The sequence below is a fragment of the Apis dorsata genome, unplaced genomic scaffold (genome assembly GCF_000469605.1).
Source record: "Apis dorsata unplaced genomic scaffold, Apis dorsata 1.3 scaffold_196, whole genome shotgun sequence".
In the NCBI taxonomy this organism is placed as follows: Eukaryota; Metazoa; Arthropoda; class Insecta; order Hymenoptera; family Apidae; genus Apis; species Apis dorsata.
The window spans coordinates 435,629-460,356 of NW_006263480.1; the positions used below are offsets into that span (position 1 = coordinate 435,629).

A 24,728-nucleotide genomic window follows, 5' to 3' on the forward strand; every position below is an offset into this window, starting at 1 on the left:
TTAGATTTATTAGCCAGTTTAAATTTTCTTTTGCTTCAAATCTATCTTCCTTGATGTTTTCTTAAAGTTTTATTTCATTGATCTTCCAGAAACTATGGAAAACGCAAGAATAATATCCACGTTGGTGAATCGTTATTAACATGGCATCCTGTTATTCTAAGAGATACGGAACAACCAGTCATCTACAAATTCAAAGTCCTGGAACGTGGAGATCCGCACGAACACTCTTCTAAAGTTATGAAATCCTGGTGGTGCGAATGCTTCTGGCGCCACACGGTTGATGAGTGACAGGACATTGACGAGTCTCAAGGGATGTTACATATCTTCAAACGAGAAAGGATTCTTCCGTTTGGTCGATTAAGAAAAAGTTCCGTCTTACATAGCGTCCTGATCGACGAAATATTTACTATTTGAAAGCTTGCGGAAGCTCGACATTCGATTCAATCTTAAAGGGGATTCATTCGACCTCGAAATACTTATTCGCATGATATCCTAATGTGATTGGATATTTGTAAGATATAAACGTATATCATTGTTGAATGCAATATACATGTATTTATTTATTTGATTGATAACGAAAAGGATAAATTTTAGAATTTTATTATTGTTTAAAATAAATATGTCAGAAAATAATGGAGCCAATAATAATTGTTTAATATTCTATAAATAATTTGTAGGATTAGGTATTAAAGTGAATCTAATATCTTTTGAATTAAAAAATAGATCAATAGGTCTTAGCTTTCGAAATTTTTATATAAAAATAGGAACAATTCTGATCGATTTGTTTAGTCTAATTAAATAAATTTCTGCAAAGTTATACGAGCCTAATGCATCTGTGACATCAATAAAAAAAAAATTTCTGCATATGTGATGTAACACGAACTTCATTTTCAATGCATACTCAGGACATCCATAGAGGATAGGATTGCAGATATTATAGTAGGAGGATAATATCGAGGATCGATATTATCATGTCAGTTATTTTCTTTTATCCTGATACTTGAGCTTATTTTGTCTTTTGAAGTCCTTTTATTAAATCGATACATAATGTTATTCTTTAAATGCTCCTTTTATTAATGAAAAAAATATTGCTTCTTTATTAAATTCGAAGATTATTGATATGTAATAAATATAAAATATAACTGAGATATCTTTCTCAGTTAATTATATAAATGAAATATGTATTATCAATATTTTAATCAAATTCTTTTAATCAATTTTTTAAATAACCAAAAGTTCAAGGCTTTAGTTAACAAAAGATAAATTTACGATTATATCATTAATGAAACAAAAAATAAAAATAAAAATTATTTCTAATAAATAAAATTTCAAAATTATGTGAATATATAATTCTTTATGCAATTATTTTAATGTTCCATTTTCATATTTATAAGATAATGATAAATAATTTAATTTTTACATATTAATAGCAATAAATTTCTCTCCTAAGATTATTGTAACACATATTATTTTAATAAATATTTTAGGAATTTGATTATTTTTTTTTATCATGCTTATTCGAATATTTTTTTTATTATTTATACAGATATTATCTTGCATTTTATAATACTTCCATCCAATTCTACTTTCCTTAACCTAAATTTCCTCTTTCCTTCCGGTGTCTATGTAGTTTTGCGGAAATAAATTCCGATAGCTGATTTGAAAACTTTTATTTTTGTATAAATTTAAATCAATGTTATTATTGCAGCAGATTCTATTTTTATATAAAAATAAACAAATTACAGATTATATCTTTTAAAATTATATTTCATAAATTATAAAATATTAAACTTTTAATTGGATAAACAATAACGTAATGAAATATTAATGTTTGTTCTTTGTAATTAATTTGCATATATGATTCGATAATAACATATCTAATAATTTATTTGCGAATGTCTCCTAATGTGAAGAACGCTAAATTGATAAATTTCTCAGAAAGGCAAAAGTCTCACTACTACTAGGCAAAATAAGCAGGATTTCATCCTTTGTAGCAAGTTCTGCAATCGTGCAATCTGCGACCTATTTTACTCTATATGTCCTTGATCCTGAAATATGCTTCGCGTTTGAGGCAATTATCCTCATTAATGTAGGCGTGTGATATCCTTAATTTAATTGTATCTTTTCTTTGATGAGATACTGTTTACTTTTGCATCAATATATTTGCTTGAAGCAAATAAGATTGAAATAATGTTTGCGTTATAATTCTATTTCTTATATTAAATTATTCTTTTAAAAAATATCAATAATTAATTAACATAAAATTTTAAAAAATTGCAAAGATATAATATTAATTTTTTTAGTCTTTAATCAAAATTTATTTTTATGATTCATTTTTTCAATGTAATATTTAAATTGTAAATATTAAATACTATGAAAGTTAAATTATAAAAAAAGATTTAAACGTTAAATGTGTTAGAAAATCTGTATATGACGTCATATAAATGCTATAATATTGTAAAAATAAAATGCTCTGCGCGTTAGGATAACAGAATATACTAGGAGCATCCTAGTTCCTATCCTTGCTGAAAGTGAAATATTTTCGATAGCTGACTAATTATAAGTTAGATAAAAGTATACTTCGGCTCAGGGGCACGTATTTTATCGAACACGCTGGAATCAGGTTCATCATCAGGATCAAATTCAATACTCATTGGATCAATCTTAGGTGGAGGTCTTGGTATTCTTGACTGCCAGGATAGAATTGGATGCATTATACTTGCTTCTACTTTTTCTCGAACAATTCTTTTTTCATCATTTCCATCAATTTTTATTGCAGATTCGCCTGCATATTTCATCATGCCAGTCACATTTTCTTCATATTCTTGTAACTTTAATAACATTATTATAGTTATAATGATGCATAAATTTATCGATTTTGAAATTAAATTTGATTCATATTTTTACATCTCGTTCGACATTCAGTCTGAAATCTTTAGGATGAACACCTAATTTAAAGTCATCGTTACCGATGATTGTTGAAGATAAATTATGTTTACTTCCTGTGACAATATTGTATCGACGATTGAGTAGTCTTTCTCTGCAGATGTCACTACTTACTTCCATAAATATTACTCTAAAATATTTAACATACTGAACAAAGAATTTTTGAAAAATTTTCGCATTTAAATTTTAAATATTTACTCCCTTTTTTTATTTTTTTTTTACCTGTTTGGAGGGGTAGGACTCAAATCAAATAATTTAAAATCTTCTACGGTCTTTGGATAACCCGTTAAGACCCAACCCCTTTTCAAACACTCATATTCAGATATATGTTTCTAAAATAATATTATATCATTATTATTGAAACAAAAATTCTATTCATTAATTTTATTATACTTCAACAATTTGAATTCTAATTTCAGGTTTGGGTCTTTCACCCCATTGTTCTTCAAATAATCGAAGAATTTTTCCTAAAGAATTTTGTTGTAAACGCGCCTGTTCTGCAATATAATCATAATCAACTGAAATAAATAATAATTTTTGTTATATAATATTATCGAAAAATAAGAAACTAATAATAAATAGATAAAAATTACTATAAACAAGATTAAATCGTTCAGCTAGGTATTTTGCTACAGTAATACAGCCAGATCCCCTAGGGCCAATTAATGCAATACGAAAAAGTGATGGTGTTCCACAATGTTTTTTTATCTTTGCTAGTTTTGCACAATCTTTTCCAAGTTCTTCAATGGATCTGATACCTACTTCGATTTCCTGGAAATAAATATTTTTTAATTTTATTTTATTTCGAATATTACTTCTTTTTATTATTATGTTTGTTATTCTATTTAATTAGAAATAAAAACTTAACCAACTATTAAATAATGTGCATATACTTCTCGTAATTCTCGTAAATTTTTTAAATAATGATTTTGTGATTTTTTAGATTTTATGAAAGTTGAATGAGCATTGTTTGTATAAATATCATTCCATTTTTCTATAAAAGAAAATCATGTAAATTTATTAAATTTAAATATGTTTCTTTATAATTTTACCATATTCATTTGAAACTTTGAGTTGTATCACATGTGTCGGTATTATACCCATACGCTGAAATATTCGTGCTTCTTTTTTCGTTCTCGGCAAATCTATATTATAAATCAAAGATAAGATGAAAAGAGAAACTTTTAAAATATGCAAATTTTTTTTCATCATGTTTCTACATTTGCATATTTTTTATATTGTTACCAAATAGCAACCATCCACTTTCATGAAAAGCTCCGCTTTCTAATATTTTTTTCATTGCATGTGCAAGATCTTCTGATTCCTCGCAATGACAACTATCCTATATATATAAATATATATATATAAAATAAAAAAAATTTATTTTTTGAAAAAATGATAACAAAAATCTGAATTCTTCTTACATCCTGTTGAGTATAAACTTTACGAAGCTCTTTCAAGCTCAAAGGATATACACCTAATTCTTTCTGAAGAATTTTGGCTAATGCCTTTCTATCTGTATACATAAAATATTTTTTTTTACTCTAAAAAATTTGATCTTAAATAACTTATATATAGAAATTCAATTTAACGTACCAAAATTTTCAGGTGCAATTAAAATAATATTGGATATATTAAGTTTTTTTGCAGCAAGATGAAGATATTGTTTCATAAATACAAGATGGTCTTCGGGTTTTTGAATCAATAATTGAGTTGCCATTTCCTGTGTATATTTCTTTTTTTTTTTATGTGAAATAAAATGAAAGTAAATTAAAGATAGTATTTATGAAATACAAATTATTTACATAAAATAATTCATATAGACGATGTTTCTCCATATACGACATAAAATTTGCATACATAGTATGCATTTTTTTGTCTGTTTCCTGTAATTTCGACATTTTTCATTTTAGAATATTCACATTTAAAAAATGTATTTTTGTTTACTTTTATTTTATTTTAAAAATTACAATATATTTTTATCGTATCTAATTATATCGCATTTATTTCAATTGTTTTATTTGTATTATAATTGTACCATGTATTATTTTTTGTTTTTATCTATGTTATGTATATTTAAAAATAATATACTATTTATATTATATTGTTCAAATTTTTTTTTTATAAAGATTTTTTTCACAAAATGTCAATTTTACTATTAATTTTTTTTTTATTTTTCTTAATAGATAGTAAATATTTTATTTATAATTATAAATTACTGCAATATGCTATAGTATGCGGAAAATTGGATGGCGCCACGTGCTTTCGTTTTTTATGGTAGTAGAGATCGGGTGTGAAATATTGAGGTTAGGAAATTAAGTGCACGTTTCAATATGTCAACCGATAAAAAAATATTAGATGTTACGAAAAAAATATCTGACATGGAAATGGAGGAAACGGGAAAAAAATTAACACACAAGGAAAAGAAAAAATTAAAAAAACAGCAAGAATATGAGAAAACGATGGAAATGTTAATGAAAACTGGTGGTCAGGGTCATAGTGAACTTGAAACAAATTTCACTGTTTCTCAGACTCAAAGTCAACAACGAAGTAATCAACAATTAGAAAATGCTGTTGATATTAAGGTAGAAAATTTCAGTATTGCTGCTAAAGGAAAAGAATTGTTTACCAATGCTAGTTTATTGATTGCACAAGGTAGACGTTATGGATTAGTAGGACCAAATGGGTATATATTTTTTGAACTTGTAATTAATAAAATATAATTTCGATGTTAATTTAATGAATAATATATAATTTCAATTTTTATTTCAGTCATGGAAAAACTACTTTACTTCGTCATATTGCAAAACGAGCTTTTGCTATTCCACCTAATATTGATGTTTTATATTGTGAACAAGAAGTTATTGCTGATGATACTCCTGCTGTAGAAGTAGTACTTAATGCAGATGTAAAATGTAAAGATTTAATAACAGAATGTAAAAAATTAGAAGAATTTGTAGAACAAGGAGATAATTCTGTTCAAAATAGATTGCAAGAGGTAATTTACTAAATATATTTTAATGATTATATTATAGTAATATATTTTTTTTTATAGGTTTATGAAGAATTAAAAATTATTGGTGCAGATTCTGCAGAACCACGTGCTAGAAGGATTCTTGCTGGTTTAGGATTTAATCGTGCTATGCAAGATCGAGCAACAAAAAATTTTTCTGGTGGTTGGCGTATGCGTGTTTCTCTTGCTAGAGCTCTTTTTTTAGAACCAACATTATTATTACTTGATGAACCAACAAATCATTTAGATTTAAATGCTGTTATTTGGTTAGACAATTATCTTCAAGCCTGGAAAAAAACTTTACTTATTGTTTCTCATGACCAAAGTTTTCTAGATAATGTATGTACAGATATAATTCATTTAGATCAACAAAAGTTGTTTTATTATAAGGGAAATTACAGTATGTTTAAGAAAATGTATGAGCAAAAAAAAAAAGAAATGATTAAAGCATATGAGAAACAAGAAAAACGACTTAAAGATATGAAAGCTTCAGGTCAAAGTAAAAAACAAGCTGAAAAAAAACAAAAAGAAGCTTTGACTAGGAAACAAGAAAAAAATAGAACAAAAATGCAAAAGCAAGAAGAAGATAATGCACCTACTGAATTATTACAAAAACCTAGAGAATATATAGTAAAATTTAGTTTTCCTGATCCACCTCCATTGCAACCACCAATCCTTGGTCTTCATAGTATGTTATCAATATTTAATTTTTTTTCATATTTTAAAAAAAATAATTTAAAAATAAATATTTTGTTTTAGATGTAATTTTTGCTTATGAAGGACAAAAACCATTGTTTATTGATGTTGATTTTGGCATAGATTTAAATTCTAGAATAGCTATAGTAGGACCTAATGGTGTTGGCAAATCTACATTCTTGAAATTATTGACAGGTGATTTACAACCAATAAAAGGAGAATCCATAAAAAATCATCGATTAGTAAGTAATAAAAATGTATTTTATTATTTAAATAACAAAATTATATATCTAAATTATATTTTATGATTTTTAGAGAATAGGAAAATTTGATCAACATTCTGGTGAACATCTAACTGCTGAAGAATCACCAGTGGAATATTTGATGCGTTTATTTGATTTACCATATGAAAAAGCTAGAAAGCAGTTAGGGACATTTGGACTTAGTTCTCATGCTCATACAATTAAAATGAAAGATTTGTCAGGAGGTCAAAAAGCACGAGTTGCATTAGCTGAATTATGTTTAAATGCTCCTGATGTTGTAATTTTAGATGAACCAACAAATAATTTAGATATAGAATCTATTGATGCATTAGCTGATGCTATCAATGAATATAAAGGAGGAGTTATTATTGTCTCTCATGATGAACGTTTAATTAGAGATACAGAATGTTGCTTATATGTAATTGAAAACCAACAAATTAATGAAATTGATGGAGATTTCGATGATTATAGAAAAGAATTGTTGGAAAGTTTAGGAGAAGTTGTTAACAATCCAAGTATAGCTGCAAATGCTGCTGTTTTGCAATGAATATTTTTTCTTTGTAGAGCAATAATAATTTTTAACGATTCATAAAATTAAAATCCTTTTAAATGAATATTCCTTAAATATATCATTGCTTTCTCTATTAGCTTTTTTTCTGAAATATGAGATTTTTACTATTAGATTTAAAATATGACTATCAATGTTGTAAATGCGAAATGTTATTTAAATTTTGCTTCAAGATATTCAGATTTTACATCATGTTTGATAATTGACAATTAAAATATTGTCAAATTGTAATAAAATTATAAATTTTAATATGAACTATAATTGTCATGAACATGAAAAGTTGAAAGACATTACTGTTTTTAATATATAAATTTTATTATTTATAAAATTAAAATATTCTAATTCTTTCAATTTTCCATATCTGACAGTTATAATCAATTTCAATAGATATATTAATCAAGTCTTCGAAGAAATATTTATATACATGTGTATTATTATATTCTACACATAATTGTGTAGTTTGTATTATAAAAATTTGCTTCATGTTTGAAGAAAAAAATAGAAATGATATATATGTTGATCTCTACTTAAATAATTTGTACATATATGAATTTTGTATTAAAATGAGAATATATATATATAATATTGTGTTTAGAAGACGTAATAATTTTCCTTGAAAATCTTGTTTTAAAAAACTTTCTTATCATAAACGCTTCTAGTAATTTCTAAGAAATCTGAAAAGAGTTGGTTCTACTGAAATGCGTATAACCGGCGGCGCAATGTTCGCTGCCAAAAGGGGTAGACGAGTGATGTGAAAATTGTCAAATATTTTGTGCGAGGTGGTGTCTTGCGGTGAATTTGATAGTGTCGTAAAAAAACGTCGCAATGTCCAGTACTCTGGAGAATAAGATCTTAAATTTGCAAGAACGTCTTAGAGCAGAAAATGAATCGAGAGATAGAGATAGACAGAATAGCGAGGTTGGACCAGGAACGAGCCTTCAATCGTCATCTTCGGGATCTGTCTCGAGTTCTGCTTCACGTCGTAAGTTTAATTTAAACATCTTTATGATTATGATAAAATTTTTTTTTGATTTTTTTTCCAAAAATTTTGAATAAAATTTTAGTTTTATTACTTGTCGTACAGGTTATGTTGATCATCACAATTTATTCTGTTGATTCTATATGCGATACTTTTTCAATCTTTCTATTTAACGCGTAGTTTATTTCATTCAAGTTTTTAGTGATTTCTGCATGAATTATACACTTAAATGTTTTCTTATTTTAACAAATAAATCGAGTTTTGATATAAATAGAAAAATGTTTAAATGAATCATAAATAAAAACAATACTTTTTTTTTTTTGAGTAAAATTATCTTTTTAATGATAAAAGTGAATATTTTCTTTTATCTAATTTTGAATTATTTATCTTTAAATGATTTAATATTTATTTATTAATAGTCAAATACATTATTAATAAAATGATTTGAATGAAACTATGAATGTTTATAAGAAAAGTAAAAATATACATACATATAGTACATGTAAAAATATTCAAAATAAAATATTTATATTAGAAGATAAAATAATTCTCTATTTAAGTTTCATTTTTTTAAATTATATTTGTAAAATATTAACTTATATAAATATACATAATTTAATGATAAAAATTTGTTATCATTTTTTTGTTCTTAAAATATCAAATATATTACTTTTTTTTATATTTTAAATTTGATTGATTTTTATTTCTAATATAGCTCCAATACCAACATTGAAAGTCTCACAGATACCTCCAAAGAAACAGGATAGTGAATTTGAATCAAAACTACAAGAAATTATGAAAATGAATGGTATTTTAAATATTAATGGTCAAAGGTATCAAACTGAAATGAAAGACTTAGAACACCTAGGTGAATTAGGAAATGGTACCTGTGGTCATGTTGTAAAGATGAGGCATAAACCTAGTGGTGTACTCATTGCTGTCAAACAAATGAGACGTTCCGGTAATGCAGAAGAAAATAAAAGGATAATTATGGATCTTGATGTTGTTTTAAAATCACATGATTGTCCATATATTGTGCAATGTTTGGGTTGTTTTATTACTGAATCTGATGTATGGATTTGTATGGAATTAATGGCAACTTGTTTAGATAAATTATTAAAAAAAACTAGACAGGCAATGCCAGAAGAATTTTTAGGAAAAGTTACAGTAGCAGTAAGTGATATTATAAATTTTATTATTTATTATTTACTCTAATATTATTTTCAATTATTTATATTAAAAATATTTTTTATAGACAGTAAAAGCATTATCATATTTGAAAGAAAAGCATGGTGTAATTCACAGAGATGTAAAACCTAGTAACATACTTCTTGATGAAAAGGGAGGAGTTAAATTATGTGATTTTGGTATATCTGGTAGACTAGTTGATAGTAAAGCAAAAACTAGAAGTGCAGGATGTGCTGCTTATATGGCTGTAAGTATATTTAATATTATTTCTTGTTATATCTATATTTTGAAATTATTTAATGAAATATTGTTATAATTTTATAGCCTGAAAGAATCGATCCTCCTGATCCAACTAAACCAGATTATGATATAAGAGCAGATGTTTGGAGTTTGGGTATCACTTTAGTTGAATTAGCTACAGGGGTATTTCCTTACAGAGATTGTAAGACTGATTTTGAGGTAAAATAAGTAATATATATTATGTAAAAAATATATGTTACATATTAAATGTGTTTTAGTTATTACATAATTATATTTATATAAATTTGTAGGTATTGAGCAGAGTAGTACAAGATGATCCTCCCTCCCTTCCACCAGATGCATCGTTTTCTAAGGAATTTAGAAATTTTGTGAGTTGTTGCCTTACAAAAAATTATAAACATCGTCCAAAATATCATAAACTCATGGAACATCCTTTTATTCGAAAATATGATGTACCACAAGATGAAGAAACAAACTCTTCAGTTCTAAATTCTAGTTGCCAATGGTTTGGCAGAGTTATGCAACAATTGGAACCAAGGTAAATTATCAATAATATTAGTTAAAAATACTAAAATTTAGTTTTTAGCTTTTATATAGAATATATTTGATTAAGAAAGATATATTTGATAAAAAAAACGAGATATGCTATTAGAAAAATTCGTTCTATAAAAAGCGAATAGAGTTTTAAACATGGCATGAAATTCCCAACTAATATCATAATGATTTGGTTTGGTTTGAAAATAACCGGGTATTGTTTTTTATATTAGTTTTAAAAATTTTAACACACTTCAGCATTCATGGTTAATGGGTAGGTATTAAAAAACAGCTCGAAAAATTACGCCGAATTTTAAAGTTGGGTTTTTGTTGGATACTAGTTTTTATATATTTATCTCTTTTTATTCATTACCAAACGACATTTACGAACCTATCCATACATTTCGATTAAAAGTTTGCGTGCGTGTTAAATTGTGTTGCAGCGTTGAGCTTGAGGGAGGCAGCGCAGCATAGCATCCCCTCTCCCTCGCCCCTGCCCCTTTTTCCATTTTCCTTAAAAATTTATCCATAAATTCCAAAAAACTTAAAAAAAATACACCTCACAATTATCCAAAAATCTGCCCGATTTTCATTTCGAGTTGTTTGGTTTGTGCACGCGCCTGTTACACACCCCACCCTTCAACCCTCATTCATGGTAAGCATTGTTTTTATTTATTTGAATATTCATTTATTTGTCTTTATCTTATGTAGCGATCTGCCAGTGGCACAAATAATTTTTTCCTGTGCACACTCCATTCATTATAAAATATAATTATTTTTTCAATTATATTATTATATTTTTATTTTTATTTTAAATATTAAGATTATTATATCAGTTAAAATTTTCTTATGTTTTTAGCATGCAATATTTCAAATTTTTTATTTTTAAATATAGATATTTTTTATAATCTGTTACCTTGGTAAAAATTCCTCTATCCTTGTTTGTGTTGCATGATTCTATGATTAACGTTCTAACTTCTATTAACCCTCTGTAAATTCAAATTTTTTTACAGAATCATCATGATACGATTATCTTGGTACCAGTGACATTTTTAAATGAACTATGCTAATTTTGGGGATATAGTAATTTATTTTTGATAATATACAAAATTATTGTTTAACATTGTTGGATTTAGTTTCAGATTGCCAGGGTGGCAGCAGCGAATCACGGGTCATGTATCTCTAAAACAAACAGCTCATCTCAGGGCTCAATCTGAAGTACCAGCTTTCCTACGAAGCAATGTCACCAAAGACTCACAAAACTCCAGCTTTTTGCCATTTCATCAACGATCAAATAGTGAGAATGGTGCGAACTACGTATCTTATAGTCCATACGCTCTTAGACGAAAGGAAATTTCCAGGCCATTTTCTCCTCCTTCGTCCAATGAGGCGGATATATCAGAAACGAATTTTCAACGACCATATTCACCATATAAGCAACATGTCGATCAAAATAGGGATTATTCTTCGAATCATTGTTCTATTAATGGACAAGGTAGACAAGAAGGAAGACCGTTCTCTCCATATCGACAAGATAGTACAATAGAAGGAAATAGACTTTATTCACCATATCATGGACGTTTCACGGAAGATCGAGATACCAGTAAGGAAAGATGGCAAGGTGTCTCTAGATCTTTAAGTCCATTTGCTCGAGATTATTCACCATGGAGGAGAGAAAATGTTGACCCTCCAAATGTAATACAATCAACTGAAAGTGGACGTTATTCTCCATTTCTTCAACAACGATTAGGACAAACTCCATCTGTGCCTCAAACTCATCCACAAACACAAGATATTTATGGTAGTCCTATGATTAGTCGTAAAAGGTAAATAACAATATATTATTATAATATGACTAATAATTTTTAGTAATAATAATTATGTATTACATATATTAATTTTTTTTTAATATAGGTTTCCTTCTGAGCCTCCTCCACAAGGATCTCATGGTTCTACTAGCCCTGAATTATTAATTTCTCGTTTTGCTCATCAATTGAAACAAGAACCTTCATCTGTTATGCCACCTGTTCAGGGTGGATCTAAAGAATCTGCCAAGAAACGTTTTGCTTCTTATGTTCGTCTTAGACTTGGAAGTGAACGTGCTCCTTCGCCAGAACCACCACCAAGATTAAGTCGTGGTGAATCTCCTCTCGCCCTTAGAAGGAATTTAATGGATCAAGCCTCTCCTTCTTTTGCACGAAGGTATTTTTATTTTATTGACTTTAAAATGTAAACAATTTTTTAATCTAATTATTCATTCCATTTTATTTTATTGACTTTAAAATGTAAACAATTTTTTAATCTAATTATTCATTCTAAGGTATGTTTCATCTTCTCCGCCTCAACCACCTCCAAGAAGGTTATCGGAAAGTAATTCCGTACCTGGTAGCCCTCAGCATGTACGAGCTCGATTACGTTACACCCCTGAACCGCAGAGGAGACCTCCGCCTCCATAACCCACCGTTACGATTAAATCATATTCTTTGTTGGTGCCATATGCGATAACTGAATTTATTACATGTATCACGTAGAACCGTGTTATAATCAACAATGGTTGTGCACATAAATGATCTGTGCACAATATACTTGAAAACAATTCTAAACCAAAAAATAGTTGTTTGTAATACTCGGTGATATTGTGAATTCTAATGTACGTGTTTGAATCATGGATTTAAATACGTACTATGTATGATGTTATTATCGAACATTGAAATTGTTCGCAAGTATAAAAAAAAAGGTAGACTCCTAAATTCGAGAGGACGGTCTTTGGGATTCATTTTTGCACGATTTCCGTGGCAATTAACGTACCGCGTTGAACTACTTTGTCAATAATTCTCTTATCGACGTGTATTTATATAGAATGCAATCACTGATGCAATACGATGCTCAACTTTTTATATTGCTTGTAAAGATATAAATAAATGTAGTATGTTCGACGTTTTTCTAAAAAAAATTAATAAAAAATAAAAAATAAAAAGAATTAGAAAAAAGAACAAAAAAAGACGAAAAGAAAAAAGGAAATCGTTATTAAGGGATGCGGCATCGTACTGAACGCGTAAACCGTTCCTATCATTCTTCGTTTACGCTTCTTTTCTTATCGAGGGACAAATGAGAATATGTGAAACCAAACTTGTAAAGTAGTTTTCTCGTCCTCGGGCGGCCTTGCAGTATCTCTGCAATTTGACTTAGTTATGATGATTTTTCACATTTCATTATCGTTTGTAAAATAATATCAAACGCATACAGCGATCACTGAATCAATTGAGTGAAAACCAAATCATAAAAAATATTAAAACGACGTTTCCGTAAGGAAAGCACAATATTCACGTCTCCTAGATTCTACGAGTTTCAACAAATGTATATTATTTATATAAGAGGCGTGTTTGGGCTAGTACGTTGTAATTATTATTTTTAATTAACATTTATTCATTAACTTTGTTCAATCTACACTCGTAATCACCTTTGTCGCTTATTTGACAAATGGATCTGTTGCAATGTAAATAAACTTATATTTATACGATACCATTGACTTATTTCATTTATTTCATTATTTGCATTGAAAGTTTCGGAATAAAAATTATATTCATTAATATTTATGATTATTGTTCATTGGCGTAGCCATTTATTAATGTATTTTTATCGTGTACTGCCACGTAATGCTAAGCAATTTCTTTTTGTTAGGCGCTCATGCGCGATGCTATTATTGCTTCGTAATGGTTTCATTTAGTTGTAATAATTATATTATGAAAATTTTCTATTTTATTATAAATATTAATAGATTTATAAAATAATAATATTTTCATTCGAAAGAATAATTGTATGTTAGAAATCTGAATTTATTGTCTTTAATAAAACAGCATTATTAATATTTAAATTGGTATTGCTTCTTTTATATAGGTGAATATATGGAATCGAAAATAATGAATTTTTCTATAATTATTAAATTAAAATATTATATAAAATCACATAAATATTACATTAATTTCTAATTTTTTTATATGGTTTCAGTTATAAAAAAAATTAGTTTGAATAAAAAATTAAATTATTACAAAATATTTTTTTAATCTAGTTGAATTGAAAGTAATGAAATAGTAACGAATTCATTATCTTTTTTGTTCTCAATGTGTAAGTGCATAGACTTATGGTCGTATATTATATAGATATGCATATTGTACATTTTTTATGTAATTCATATTTATTAATATTATTTATAAACAATATAATATATTAAAAGCATTGTATAACTTTTTAAAATTAAAAGAGACTATATAATTTTATATGAAAAGGGCTTGGTCGAAGATCATTTTAAAAATAAATTCTTCACTCGAATCGGCCCGTCCCTGAGTAATCAATATGGCCTCCAGGTCTACGCGGGGCACGCTAACGTAGTGTAGATATTTCTTCAAAAATCTGTAGAACAAACAGTTTCTGTGATAATATAATTAGTCAAGCTGTTAAAGAGTGTATGGAAAGATATTTTCGTGGTATTTTATAAAATATCAGTGATAGTATTCAGTCAGGAACAAATTTAGAAGGCATTCCACTGCCGTTGTAACTACTACTTGTACTTTGCGGAAGACATCGTCAACGTTACAGTACGATTCAGTAGTCGTTCAGCATTTAACAATTAATTTATTGATCGCTAAATCTTACAATGAGGTGGCAATTTAAGTGTAAAGATTCATAGTTTCCAGTTATTAAAATCTAATATTATGTCTGAAAATAAGAGCAAAGAAGATGCCACGATGGAGGGTTGTCAAGAAGGGGGCGAAGAAGAAGGTATGGCTGCCGAAAGGGTCGAAGATAAGGTCAGTATCCAACAGATTCTCGAGGGTATGACTAATGAATTTAACAAAAGTGTAAGTCCTGTCAAAAGTACAGAAATTAATCGATCAGAAAAATTGGATCATGAGGAGATTGAAAAATCGGAGATAAATTTTGATAAATCAGCAATTGAAAAAGAACTTGCTGGAGATAAGGATATAGAAGATATTTCAACAAAGCAAAAAACCACAGAATCAATGTTAACAGATGAAAATCATAGAGAAAATCATAAAGAAGATACTGGAAAACAAGAAATTTTGAAAAAAGATAATGGAATTCCGCGTATCGTTCTTACTTTCAGAACAATCGACGAAAATACCGATGATGGTAAAAAAACAAAGATATCAAGTTGTTCCTCCAACCTTACTTTAGTTCCTGATGAATTGGTAAATTGTGATCAAATTGGCGGTGTTTCTGTTAAGATTGAAAATTCAGATGAAAACTCCGATAATATTGAGAAATCAGATTCAGAAGAAGGTAGACCAGAAGAAATAGTCATAGAATCCAAAAATAAAGAATCAGAGGAAAAGATAGAAGAATCAAAATTACCAAAAGAAGATATGAGGGTAATAACAGAAGATAAAACTACTATTTCTAATGAAAAAACAAAGACTGATGAAGCAGATACTTCAATAGAACCTACAGAACAGGTGGATCAAGCAGACAGCACAGTTCCAGTTACTAGGAAAAGAAGAACAGGACGACCTAGATTAAGAGCACTTAGGTTTTTTATTTTCTTTCATTTCAAATATATAAAATATTATGCATGATATTTGTAAACATTTCATGACATTTTTAGTGATCACACTGAAGAATCTCCAGGTCCTAAACGTTCTGCAAGGAGACTATGTAAAGAAACATTAAAGAGTACTGTATTAGAAAATGCAATGGCAAGGAAAGAAAAATCTAATTATACAGAAGAAAATTTACAATTTAAAAAACAGCGGAAATATAACAAACCAGGAAGACCTAAAAAGGTGATACAAGGAAAGGATCAAAACAAACAGTTGCAAACTAAACCTCCTGACATACGTCAGGAAATAGAATCTTCCATTTCAGATGGAAATATCACTATTTCTGAGGTAAATTCAACATTAGAATATTCTAGAAATTCTATATCAGAAAATAATGCAAATGAGACAATCCTGGATGAATCACAAAATTTTTCATCTGATTTTGATGGTATGCCAAAATTATCTCCTATGATAAAAAGTTCAGAATCTCAAACAAAATTGAATAACTCAATTGGTAGTTCCGCAAGCGATGATATATCTTTAGCAGATATTGAAAAACCATTTCTAAAACCTGCTGCTGGTAGACCTAAACGAGAAAGAGGAAGACCTAGAGGAAGTCAAGCTGCAAGAAAAATAGCAAAAGCAGATTCATTCGAAGGTATGAGAGGTATATTTTATACAATATAGAATAGATTTTTCATCTCAATTTATTTTGAGATATATTTTATTTTAAATTTTTGACTTATATGTATACTTATATATTTTTTTTAGATGGCTCTGTATCAATTGCAGAAACAGGAAAAAACAATGATTATCCTGAAGGTAATATATTTAAACATTTATATAATATTTAAACATTTTTTAATATTCATAATTATTACAAAGAATGATTATGTTAATTTATATATGATTGTAGAAAGCATTGTACCTATAAAAAGAACAAGAAGAAGTATGGCTCCAAGTCCAAGTCCTGCAGAAGGACAAGCCTCAAAGCCAGAATCAACAGCAATTATGAGTGAAGTTGGTAGAATGAATGAAAAAAATTATATATATTTATTATTATTTAACAATTTTATTTTATTTAAAATATATTTCATATCTTTTATTATATTTTTCAGACATATAGTCAATCAATGTTATGTTTATGTCAAGTAAGGTCTCAACTATATGTAACAATAACTGGTTCTGGAGCACCATTATATTGTACTGCAATAGATTCTATTGATAATAGATTAGTAGGATGTTGTAATGAAGTTGATAGCAATGATGTGGCAATGAGAAGACCGAGTACTCGTGTTCCTTTTATTATTTTATGTCGAATGCATAAAGAAAGGCTTTTGAGACATAATTGTTGCCCTTCTTGTGGATTGTTTTGTTCACAAGGAAGATTTATACAATGTATTAATGGTCATCAATATCATCGTGAATGTGAAATTTATCCAAATAAAAAAGGCGTATGTCCACATTGTGGAAATGAAACTACAGCATATGATGTAATGGTCACCATGAGTGGATTAAGAAAACCTGTATTCATTCCAACTCGAAAAAAATTTTCAAAACTTCCTTCTGCAAAAATGAGTTTACCAGGAAAGGGTGATAATACAAAGTTAGCAGAGCGTCCTCCTAGTCCTTTAATTCAACCAGATATTATCAAAATACCTGAACCATCAGTTAATTCTGAAAGGCCTGAACGTTATACTATTATGAGCCTTTATACATCTGTAAAAAATGGAGATTTGGAAAAACTAGTTAATGTTTTAGGTGCGTTATTATATATATTTTTTAATTATAAAAAAATCATTTATAAATTATCTTAATATTTTAGCATGTGGATATAATGCAAATCATACATTCCGAGATTATGCTCATCGGACTGGACTTCATATAGCCGCGGATAAAGGTCATTTGTCTTGCGTACACGTACTAGTACAAGCTGGCGCTCAATTAGACGTGATGGATAGAAATCAATTAACACCTTTGATGTTAGCTGCTAGTAAGGGTAAAGCTGATGTAGTAAAATATTTAATAAGGATAGGTGCTGATGTTACATTGAAAGGAGAAGATGGTATGACTGCTTTACATATGGCTGCTAAATCTGGTCATTTAGAAGTATGTAGGATAATTTTGACAGAATGCAAAGCACCAAGAACATTAGTAGGTAATTAAGTTTTTATTAAAGTGATATATTATATTATATTATATGAATTGTTTATTATTATATTGCATATAATAATAATTATTTCATTAGATTCAGTTGATGATGGTGGATGGACTAGTTTAATTTGGGCATGTGAGTTTTGTCATACTGATGTCGCACGATTCTTATTAGATAGAAAGTGCGATCCTTTAATTCGAGATGCAGAACAAAACATAGCATTGCATTGGAGTGCTTTTAGCGGAAGTTCAGAAATTACAGAAATGTTACTTAATGAAGGTTGTGATGTAAATGCTGTTAATGTTCATGGTGACACACCTTTGTAAGTTTTTAAATAGTTATATTTATTTTTAGTATGTCTAAAATGATAAGTTTTCACATATAATATTTAATGATATTATAGGCATATAGCAGCAAGACAAGATCAATATGCAGTTAGTGTTCTTTTATTAGCTCGTGGTGCTAAAATAGGAGAAGTTAATGCTGCAGGTGAAACAGCAGTAAATTGCTGTACAAATGATGGTGATACTATGTCTGCTTTAAGATTAAATGCCAAAGTCAATGAACTTTCTGAACATATGTGGGAAAAAACAATCAAAATATTAACTAAGTAATTACAAAATTTAATATTTTTATTTTCAATAAAATAATAATAGTAAAATATTTATTACTTTATTTTGTAGTGATATTTCACGTGGTAAAGAAACGAATCCAATACAATGTGTTAATGGCTATGATTCAGAAGATAAGCCAACAGATTTTCTTTATGTAACGGAAAATTGTTTTACTAGTAATATAAATGTTGATCGTACAATAACATCTTTACAATCTTGTCGATGTGAAGATAATTGTAGTTCAGAAAAATGTTTATGTGGAAACATAAGTTTAAGATGTTGGTATGATGAAGAAGGAAAATTGATTCCAGAATTTAATTATACAGGTAATATGCTGCTTGGATATCTTTTGGATATATTTATTTTTTAAAATGTATAAAAAATATCTTCTATCTAGATCTTTTATTTTTTATTTAGATCCTCCAATGTTATTTGAATGCAATCCAGCATGTGACTGTAATCGTATAACATGTAATAATCGTGTTATTCAACATGGTCTGACGCAAAGATTTCAATTATTTCGAACCAAAGGTAAAGGATGGGGACTTAGAACGCTACGGCACATTCCGAAAGGTTCCTATGTATGTGAATATGTTGGCGAAATTATTTCGGATTCTGAAGCAGATCATCGAGAGGATGATTCTTATTTATTTGATTTAGATAATAGAGTGAGTATCCAACATTGGAAAATATATAAGATTGAATGATTAAAGATCAAATTTTATATGGGTATAGGATGGAGAAACATATTGTATTGATGCCAGACGGTATGGAAACATCGCTCGTTTTATAAATCATTCTTGTGCACCCAATCTCTTGCCCGTGCGAGTATTTGTTGAGCATCAGGATTTGCATTTTCCTAGGATAGCATTTTTTGCGAATCGCGACATCGAGGCAGATGAAGAGCTCGGGTATGTTAAAAAAAAACGATTGGCACGTGGAAATTAAAACACATGTATATATTAGTAAACGACGTTTCATGCTATTTCTTTTGATTAATAAACCATTTCTGGTTTGGTTTTGGTTGGCTAATCGATATCGCTGGTAATTTTAGTTTCTTCGCCTTATTCTTTCTCAAAATTCTGCTTCCCTCTTTCTAAATATGTGAGCTTAATGTTGTTTCCATATCTTAAAATAGATAAATTGACATATCGAGTATATTTATTACTTTATTTTCCTTTTCTCTCACTGATTTTGAAGATGGTAAGTTTTCGTATTATCTTTATTAAGAAGATTAGTTTATTGAATTATATAGTTATTATTAATTATAAGATCTAAGAACTTGAAGGCTATAAGGAATATACTTATTTCTCTTTGTCATTTTTGAACATCGATTTTTATTAATATAATTATATATTTATCACTGAAGATCAATATGGAATTGTTTGCCTTCAGCTTCGATTATGGAGAGAAATTCTGGATAATAAAATGCAAGTCATTCACATGTACCTGTGGAGCCGAAAACTGCCGATATTCTGAGAAGACTATACAAGTTACTTTGGACAACTACCGCAGAAAAATACAGCAAGAAGAAATGCTGGCAGCTCAATCATCGTAATCCTAAACCAATTTAGCAAATTCTATATATACTTATTTTAGTTATTAGTTTAATGTTCTTCCTTCTTATTACTCGGAATGTTAATAGAGAGAATCTCTAATTTTTCCATTTACTTTAAAACGATCTTAAATTATGAAATTGAAAGAAAGTACAAATGGTGGTGGGATTTGAATTTGACACAAAAATAATTAAAGAAAGTGTTATCTTGCTATACGAGCTAAGAAGGAACTACGTTTTTCTTATTCCAGTTCGTTGAAATCGAACACATCGAAATCCATATTAATTTTTTCAATTGATCATATTTTCCTACTTTTGCCAATTATCTTGAGGATATAAAATTTATCATAAAAATATTTGGACGCTATAACTTTAATTTATATGCTCTACATTTGCAATAAATATGCTTAAAATAAAAAAAAAATGTTTTGCATTATATTGAAGCATAGTATAGATGCTAGAATATAAAAATTTTCTTAGTACAAATTATTATTAAATATTTAAAATGAATTTTCGAATATAAAAATAATCGAATATTTAACAAAGTTAAAATAAATAAAATAATAATTTTTTATAGGAGTCAAGTATTGGATTTGATATCCTTTTAGTTTTATGATACATTTTAACCAGTTCAATGTATTGAAAATTATTTTTTGTTCATAATATATTTTATGTCTTATTTCTATTTTAGACGAATTTATCATTTTTCTCGAGTATGTATTAATTTTATTTATTTTCCACTTATGATCTAATTTCTTGCAGAATTGTCATACAATTTGCAATATATTTAAATATTTTCATAAATTAATAAAATACTTCGATTTATCTTATAGTACTCAGATAATAAACTAGCAATTTTTTTTTTGTATAAAATAAATTAACAAATCTTTTGTTTTCTATATTTATATATTTTATTATATAATATTATATGTAGTATTATAATTCTTTTATAATGTTATATATAGATAATCAAATATTTTAGTTATTTTAACTTAATTTTGTAAGTGTCCAAATATTTTTGCAATATAAAAATTTATATTATTTTGTCATTTTTTTAAGTAACAATTGAATTAAGACAAAAACTTTTTATGTTAATATCTATATATTATGCTATAAATTGCAAAACATTGTTGCTTTATTTATATTTATTTTAAATATAGAGCATAGAAGTCAAGAGTTCGAATATTTTTGTGATCATTTGTATCTCAGGAGATGTGCCACTTTATGATTCTTAGTTTTTAAATAATAAAATAATGATATGCATAATATATAATTGTTATATAGATTCTGTACGTAACGTATGGATTATAAAGGAATGTGTGTTTATAATTATTATAGTTTTGCGAACGATGTGTGTGATTAGGAAAGAATTAAGTACTGGTTGGTGTACGTTATGAATGCAGTATGTTTGAAATTCGTAACAAATTTCGTGTTTCGATTAAAGTTACGAATTCGATATTTGCTTATTGAGTTGTAGAGAATGATTGTTTATAAATGTTCGTATTATTACAAACAGTTTAGAACATAAGTACACCTTTTTGTACAAATTATTGATTTTTTGTATAATAAAAGAAATGTAGTTCTTTTTAAGATATATTTTTGTTTAATTTTTGAATACCCGATTTGAATAATAATATTTTTAGCAACTTTAATAGTGAACTTGTAAGAATATCTTTACAAAATGATAAGGACAACTATAACCACAGATAAGATAAAGAATAGATTTAACATTCAACGCATTTTCTTGTTCTATGTTTTAGGGGTTCTCTTACTATTTTAGTGTTATTTTCATAGACCAAATTTTCAACATTATCGATTCAGCATAATAAAATTAAAATTCAAATTAAATCTTAATGTGAAATTATAAATAAAGAATAAAAATAAAGTGATCATATATGACAGAGTATTTTATATTATTTTTATATTAATTTTATATTATAATTTTATATAATATCTTAAATTTGTATGAAATATTAATTTAAATTGGGGATTATTCTTTTATAAGAATAAAAATTTGAAGAAAATAAGAATATTTTTTTTAAAATCATACATAATAATATAATAATACATATAATAATATAAATAACTTGTTATTTTAGAGTTAAGAAAATAAAAAAATAAAAAAATAAAAATTATAAAATATTATGAAAAATAGAAATTTTTAATAATTTATAATAAAATATTATACAAATCTATAAAAATATGTAAATTGAAATAGTACTGGAATTTTTTCTGATGCTGTTTTTTTATATGCTGTTAATTTAGTATAAATTATTTACATAAAAAATTTTTATTTCATATTGTAATTATTTTTAATAATTAATGATGATAATGATCATTTTAACAATCGTGATTATTTTACATCTATTTATACATATACATATTATATATTTTTCTCGTCTTTTAAATGTCATTTATTTGAAGGCAGCTGTAAATTATAAATTAACATCATAAAAATTTACATTTAATTTTATAAAAATATATTGTTGTAATAAATGATTAGAATTGTAAAAGAGTAAAAAATCTAAAAATCATTGAATTTTTATTATTATATTCGAAAAATCATTTTTTATACTATCGGTAAAGATCGTGTGTTTTCGCCAAACTTCGCAATAGTAATGAACTTTAATGTTTTTATATAGGATGGATTTCGAAGGGAGGTTATTTCTTATCAAACTAAATATAAATAAGTAAATAAATTGAAATTGTAATATTTTAATAAAATGTTACATTAATTAATTATTCTCTAATAATATAAAGAAAAAATTTTAATTATTTATTTTCAAAAAATCTATTACATATTATATTATTGTAATAATTTTTATCAATTAATTGATTCATTTATTAATTGATTGATTGATTTATGTATTTAATAAATATTGTTTATTTATAATTTATAATTAAATCATCATTGTATTTTTAGAATATTTCTAAATATTTCGTAATTTATTGTAAAAATTTTCAAGTATTTATAATATGCAAATATATATTATATTTAAATACGATTATAGGTATAGATATAGATATAGGAAAATACGATTTAAGGTATAAACGAAAATTTATAACATATAATTTTTGTAATGGTTATATGAAATTTATTGAAATAATTTAAACATTTGCTATATTAAAAAATATTTCATAATTTATAAATAATATTTTAAATATCAATTTTCTTATTTATGTAATAGAAAGTGAATAGTAATGGATTATATAAGAATAACATTAATTTATAATGTTTATTATAATGTAACATATATTTATAATAACATTAATTTATAATTAAAAGCTTTGAAATTAAAATATATTTATTAGAACAATAATCATTTCTAAAAATAATAAATATAATATATTTGATATATTATTGAAAAAATATAAAAATATATTTGATATAATTATATTTGAAAATAATTATATTAAATTAATAAATAATAAATTATTATTAATAAAAAATAATAATTTTATATATTAAAATTATATATTATATTATATATTAAAATTAATAAAATAAATATTAATAATTATAAAATTGAAAGAAATTTAAAGGCAATCAATTAATGACACGTATTTTTTTTTTAAATATTTTATTTAATCATTAATCAACTATAAAATAAATATTTGATTAGTGTGCACATCTCATAATTCAGGATTCCGAATTGAAAGAAGTGTAGCATGATTCTAAGTTTTTTGAAGAAATTTGCCTTATGAAAAAAAAAAGAATCTATAATAATTAAAAATAAATTTCTTCTAATAAAAATAAGTCTAGGATTAATCTTGTGTTAATAAAAACGTGATTGACGTTTGTATGCGAATCAAATGGAATGAATATGATAAATTATTATTATAATATGATAAATTATTATAATTATGCAATTGAAAAGTGATTCTAAGAATGCACATAATATCATATGGTAAGATTTTGAATAAGATAACTAAATGAAAAGGAGAATTAGATGAATGTGATGCAGAAATATTGATAAGCGAGCAAAGAATAAGTGAAAAAATAAAGCGTTTTTATTATAAAGAGAATCCTTTTGTATTTTTCAATTTTCTTCCATATACAAGAGATTTAAATTAAAATAATTTTTATATAAATATAAAAGTTAAATATATAATAATTTACAAAAAATGTGTTCTCATTAATTTCAATGATTCTTAAACATATTGAAGGAATTTTAAATAATTTTAAACAAAAAAAATTTTTTTTGTTTATATAATAAAAAAAAAATCTTAATTTCTAAAATATTCATAAAAACATTTTTATTATTATTATAATATATTTTTGCAATGAATTTTGATTAATATATAAAATATACATGAAAAAATATATTTAAATATATCTATTGCGAAATATAAAAGAACAATTAATATTTGTATGTATATAAAATTATATTATATATA

The 24,728-nt window shown here is 26.3% G+C and overlaps 4 protein-coding genes and 1 long non-coding RNA gene across 9 annotated transcripts in view; 4 read left to right on the plus strand and 1 right to left on the minus strand.

Moving 5' to 3' along the window:
• Positions 1–624, plus strand: part of LOC102675040 — a 6,337-nt gene extending 5,713 nt beyond the window's left edge. For both annotated transcript variants that reach the window (XR_004150349.1, XR_004150348.1), the window contains exon 6: positions 90–624. This is a non-coding gene — a long non-coding RNA (uncharacterized LOC102675040). The remainder of the gene's footprint in view (positions 1–89) is intronic.
• Positions 625–2,398: 1,774 nt separating this feature from the next.
• On the minus strand, positions 2,399–4,860 carry LOC102675230 (adenylate kinase 8). Of its 2 annotated transcripts, XM_031509992.1 has the most exons (10): positions 4,543–4,860; positions 4,371–4,462; positions 4,192–4,288; positions 3,999–4,091; positions 3,819–3,940; positions 3,540–3,717; positions 3,340–3,464; positions 3,169–3,278; positions 2,908–3,076; positions 2,399–2,831 (listed from the first exon to the last, which is right to left on the minus strand). In XM_031509992.1, exons 1-10 carry the CDS (start codon positions 4,664–4,666, stop codon positions 2,565–2,567), a joined length of 1,377 nt encoding a protein of 458 aa, XP_031365852.1. In that variant the 5' UTR covers positions 4,667–4,860; the 3' UTR covers positions 2,399–2,564. The 2 variants fall into 2 exon arrangements, with proteins under 2 accessions (XP_031365852.1, XP_006614806.2); XM_006614743.2 differs by lacking the exon at positions 4,371–4,462 and having other exon boundaries at positions 4,543–4,672.
• Positions 4,861–5,203: 343 nt separating this feature from the next.
• On the plus strand, positions 5,204–7,562 carry LOC102675366 (ATP-binding cassette sub-family F member 1). The gene is made up of 5 exons (XM_006614744.2): positions 5,204–5,632; positions 5,719–5,944; positions 6,002–6,647; positions 6,719–6,897; positions 6,971–7,562. Exons 1-5 carry the CDS (start codon positions 5,280–5,282, stop codon positions 7,463–7,465), a joined length of 1,899 nt encoding a protein of 632 aa, XP_006614807.1. The 5' UTR covers positions 5,204–5,279; the 3' UTR covers positions 7,466–7,562.
• Positions 7,563–8,151: 589 nt separating this feature from the next.
• LOC102675503 (dual specificity mitogen-activated protein kinase kinase hemipterous-like) lies at positions 8,152–13,970 on the plus strand. Its single transcript, XM_006614745.2, has 8 exons — positions 8,152–8,468; positions 9,181–9,638; positions 9,721–9,900; positions 9,978–10,112; positions 10,205–10,452; positions 11,585–12,274; positions 12,363–12,650; positions 12,769–13,970. Exons 1-8 carry the CDS (start codon positions 8,312–8,314, stop codon positions 12,902–12,904), a joined length of 2,292 nt encoding a protein of 763 aa, XP_006614808.1. The 5' UTR covers positions 8,152–8,311; the 3' UTR covers positions 12,905–13,970.
• Positions 13,971–14,737: 767 nt separating this feature from the next.
• LOC102675644 (histone-lysine N-methyltransferase EHMT2) lies at positions 14,738–20,743 on the plus strand. Of its 3 annotated transcripts, none has more exons than XM_031509990.1 (12): positions 14,740–15,996; positions 16,072–16,673; positions 16,778–16,828; positions 16,923–17,026; positions 17,125–17,767; positions 17,832–18,164; positions 18,255–18,483; positions 18,565–18,771; positions 18,845–19,101; positions 19,193–19,443; positions 19,511–19,686; positions 20,171–20,743. In XM_031509990.1, the coding sequence occupies exons 1-12, from the start codon at positions 15,161–15,163 to the stop codon at positions 20,331–20,333; spliced, it is 3,852 nt and encodes a 1,283-aa protein (XP_031365850.1). In that variant the 5' UTR covers positions 14,740–15,160; the 3' UTR covers positions 20,334–20,743. The 3 variants fall into 3 exon arrangements, with proteins under 3 accessions (XP_031365851.1, XP_031365850.1, XP_006614809.1); XM_006614746.2 differs by having other exon boundaries at positions 14,743–15,996; positions 16,072–16,664; XM_031509991.1 differs by lacking the exon at positions 19,511–19,686 and having other exon boundaries at positions 14,738–15,996.
• The last annotated feature ends 3,985 nt before the right edge of the window (positions 20,744–24,728 follow it).

What these genes read in the sequence shown, in the direction of transcription:
- LOC102675230 (XM_031509992.1), bottom strand. Translation starts at nt 4,666, where the DNA reads ATGGCAACTCAATTATTGATTCAAAAACCCGAAGACCATCTTGTATTT. An exon ending in AATTGCACCTGAAAATTTTG is followed by an intron (nt 4,463 to 4,542) that starts GTACGTTAAATT and finishes TTATGTATACAG; the next exon opens with ATAGAAAGGCATTAGCCAAA. An exon ending in AAGTGGATGGTTGCTATTTG is followed by an intron (nt 4,092 to 4,191) that starts GTAACAATATAA and finishes TTTATAATATAG; the next exon opens with ATTTGCCGAGAACGAAAAAA.
- LOC102675366 (XM_006614744.2), top strand. Translation starts at nt 5,280, where the DNA reads ATGTCAACCGATAAAAAAATATTAGATGTTACGAAAAAAATATCTGAC. An exon ending in TTCAAAATAGATTGCAAGAG is followed by an intron (nt 5,945 to 6,001) that starts GTAATTTACTAA and finishes TTTTTTTTATAG; the next exon opens with GTTTATGAAGAATTAAAAAT. An exon ending in CCATAAAAAATCATCGATTA is followed by an intron (nt 6,898 to 6,970) that starts GTAAGTAATAAA and finishes TATGATTTTTAG; the next exon opens with AGAATAGGAAAATTTGATCA.
- LOC102675503 (XM_006614745.2), top strand. Translation starts at nt 8,312, where the DNA reads ATGTCCAGTACTCTGGAGAATAAGATCTTAAATTTGCAAGAACGTCTT. An exon ending in CTCGAGTTCTGCTTCACGTC is followed by an intron (nt 8,469 to 9,180) that starts GTAAGTTTAATT and finishes TTTCTAATATAG; the next exon opens with CTCCAATACCAACATTGAAA. An exon ending in CCTATGATTAGTCGTAAAAG is followed by an intron (nt 12,275 to 12,362) that starts GTAAATAACAAT and finishes TTTTTAATATAG; the next exon opens with GTTTCCTTCTGAGCCTCCTC.
- LOC102675644 (XM_031509990.1), top strand. Translation starts at nt 15,161, where the DNA reads ATGTCTGAAAATAAGAGCAAAGAAGATGCCACGATGGAGGGTTGTCAA. An exon ending in AAAACTAGTTAATGTTTTAG is followed by an intron (nt 17,768 to 17,831) that starts GTGCGTTATTAT and finishes TTAATATTTTAG; the next exon opens with CATGTGGATATAATGCAAAT. An exon ending in ACAATCAAAATATTAACTAA is followed by an intron (nt 18,772 to 18,844) that starts GTAATTACAAAA and finishes TTTATTTTGTAG; the next exon opens with TGATATTTCACGTGGTAAAG.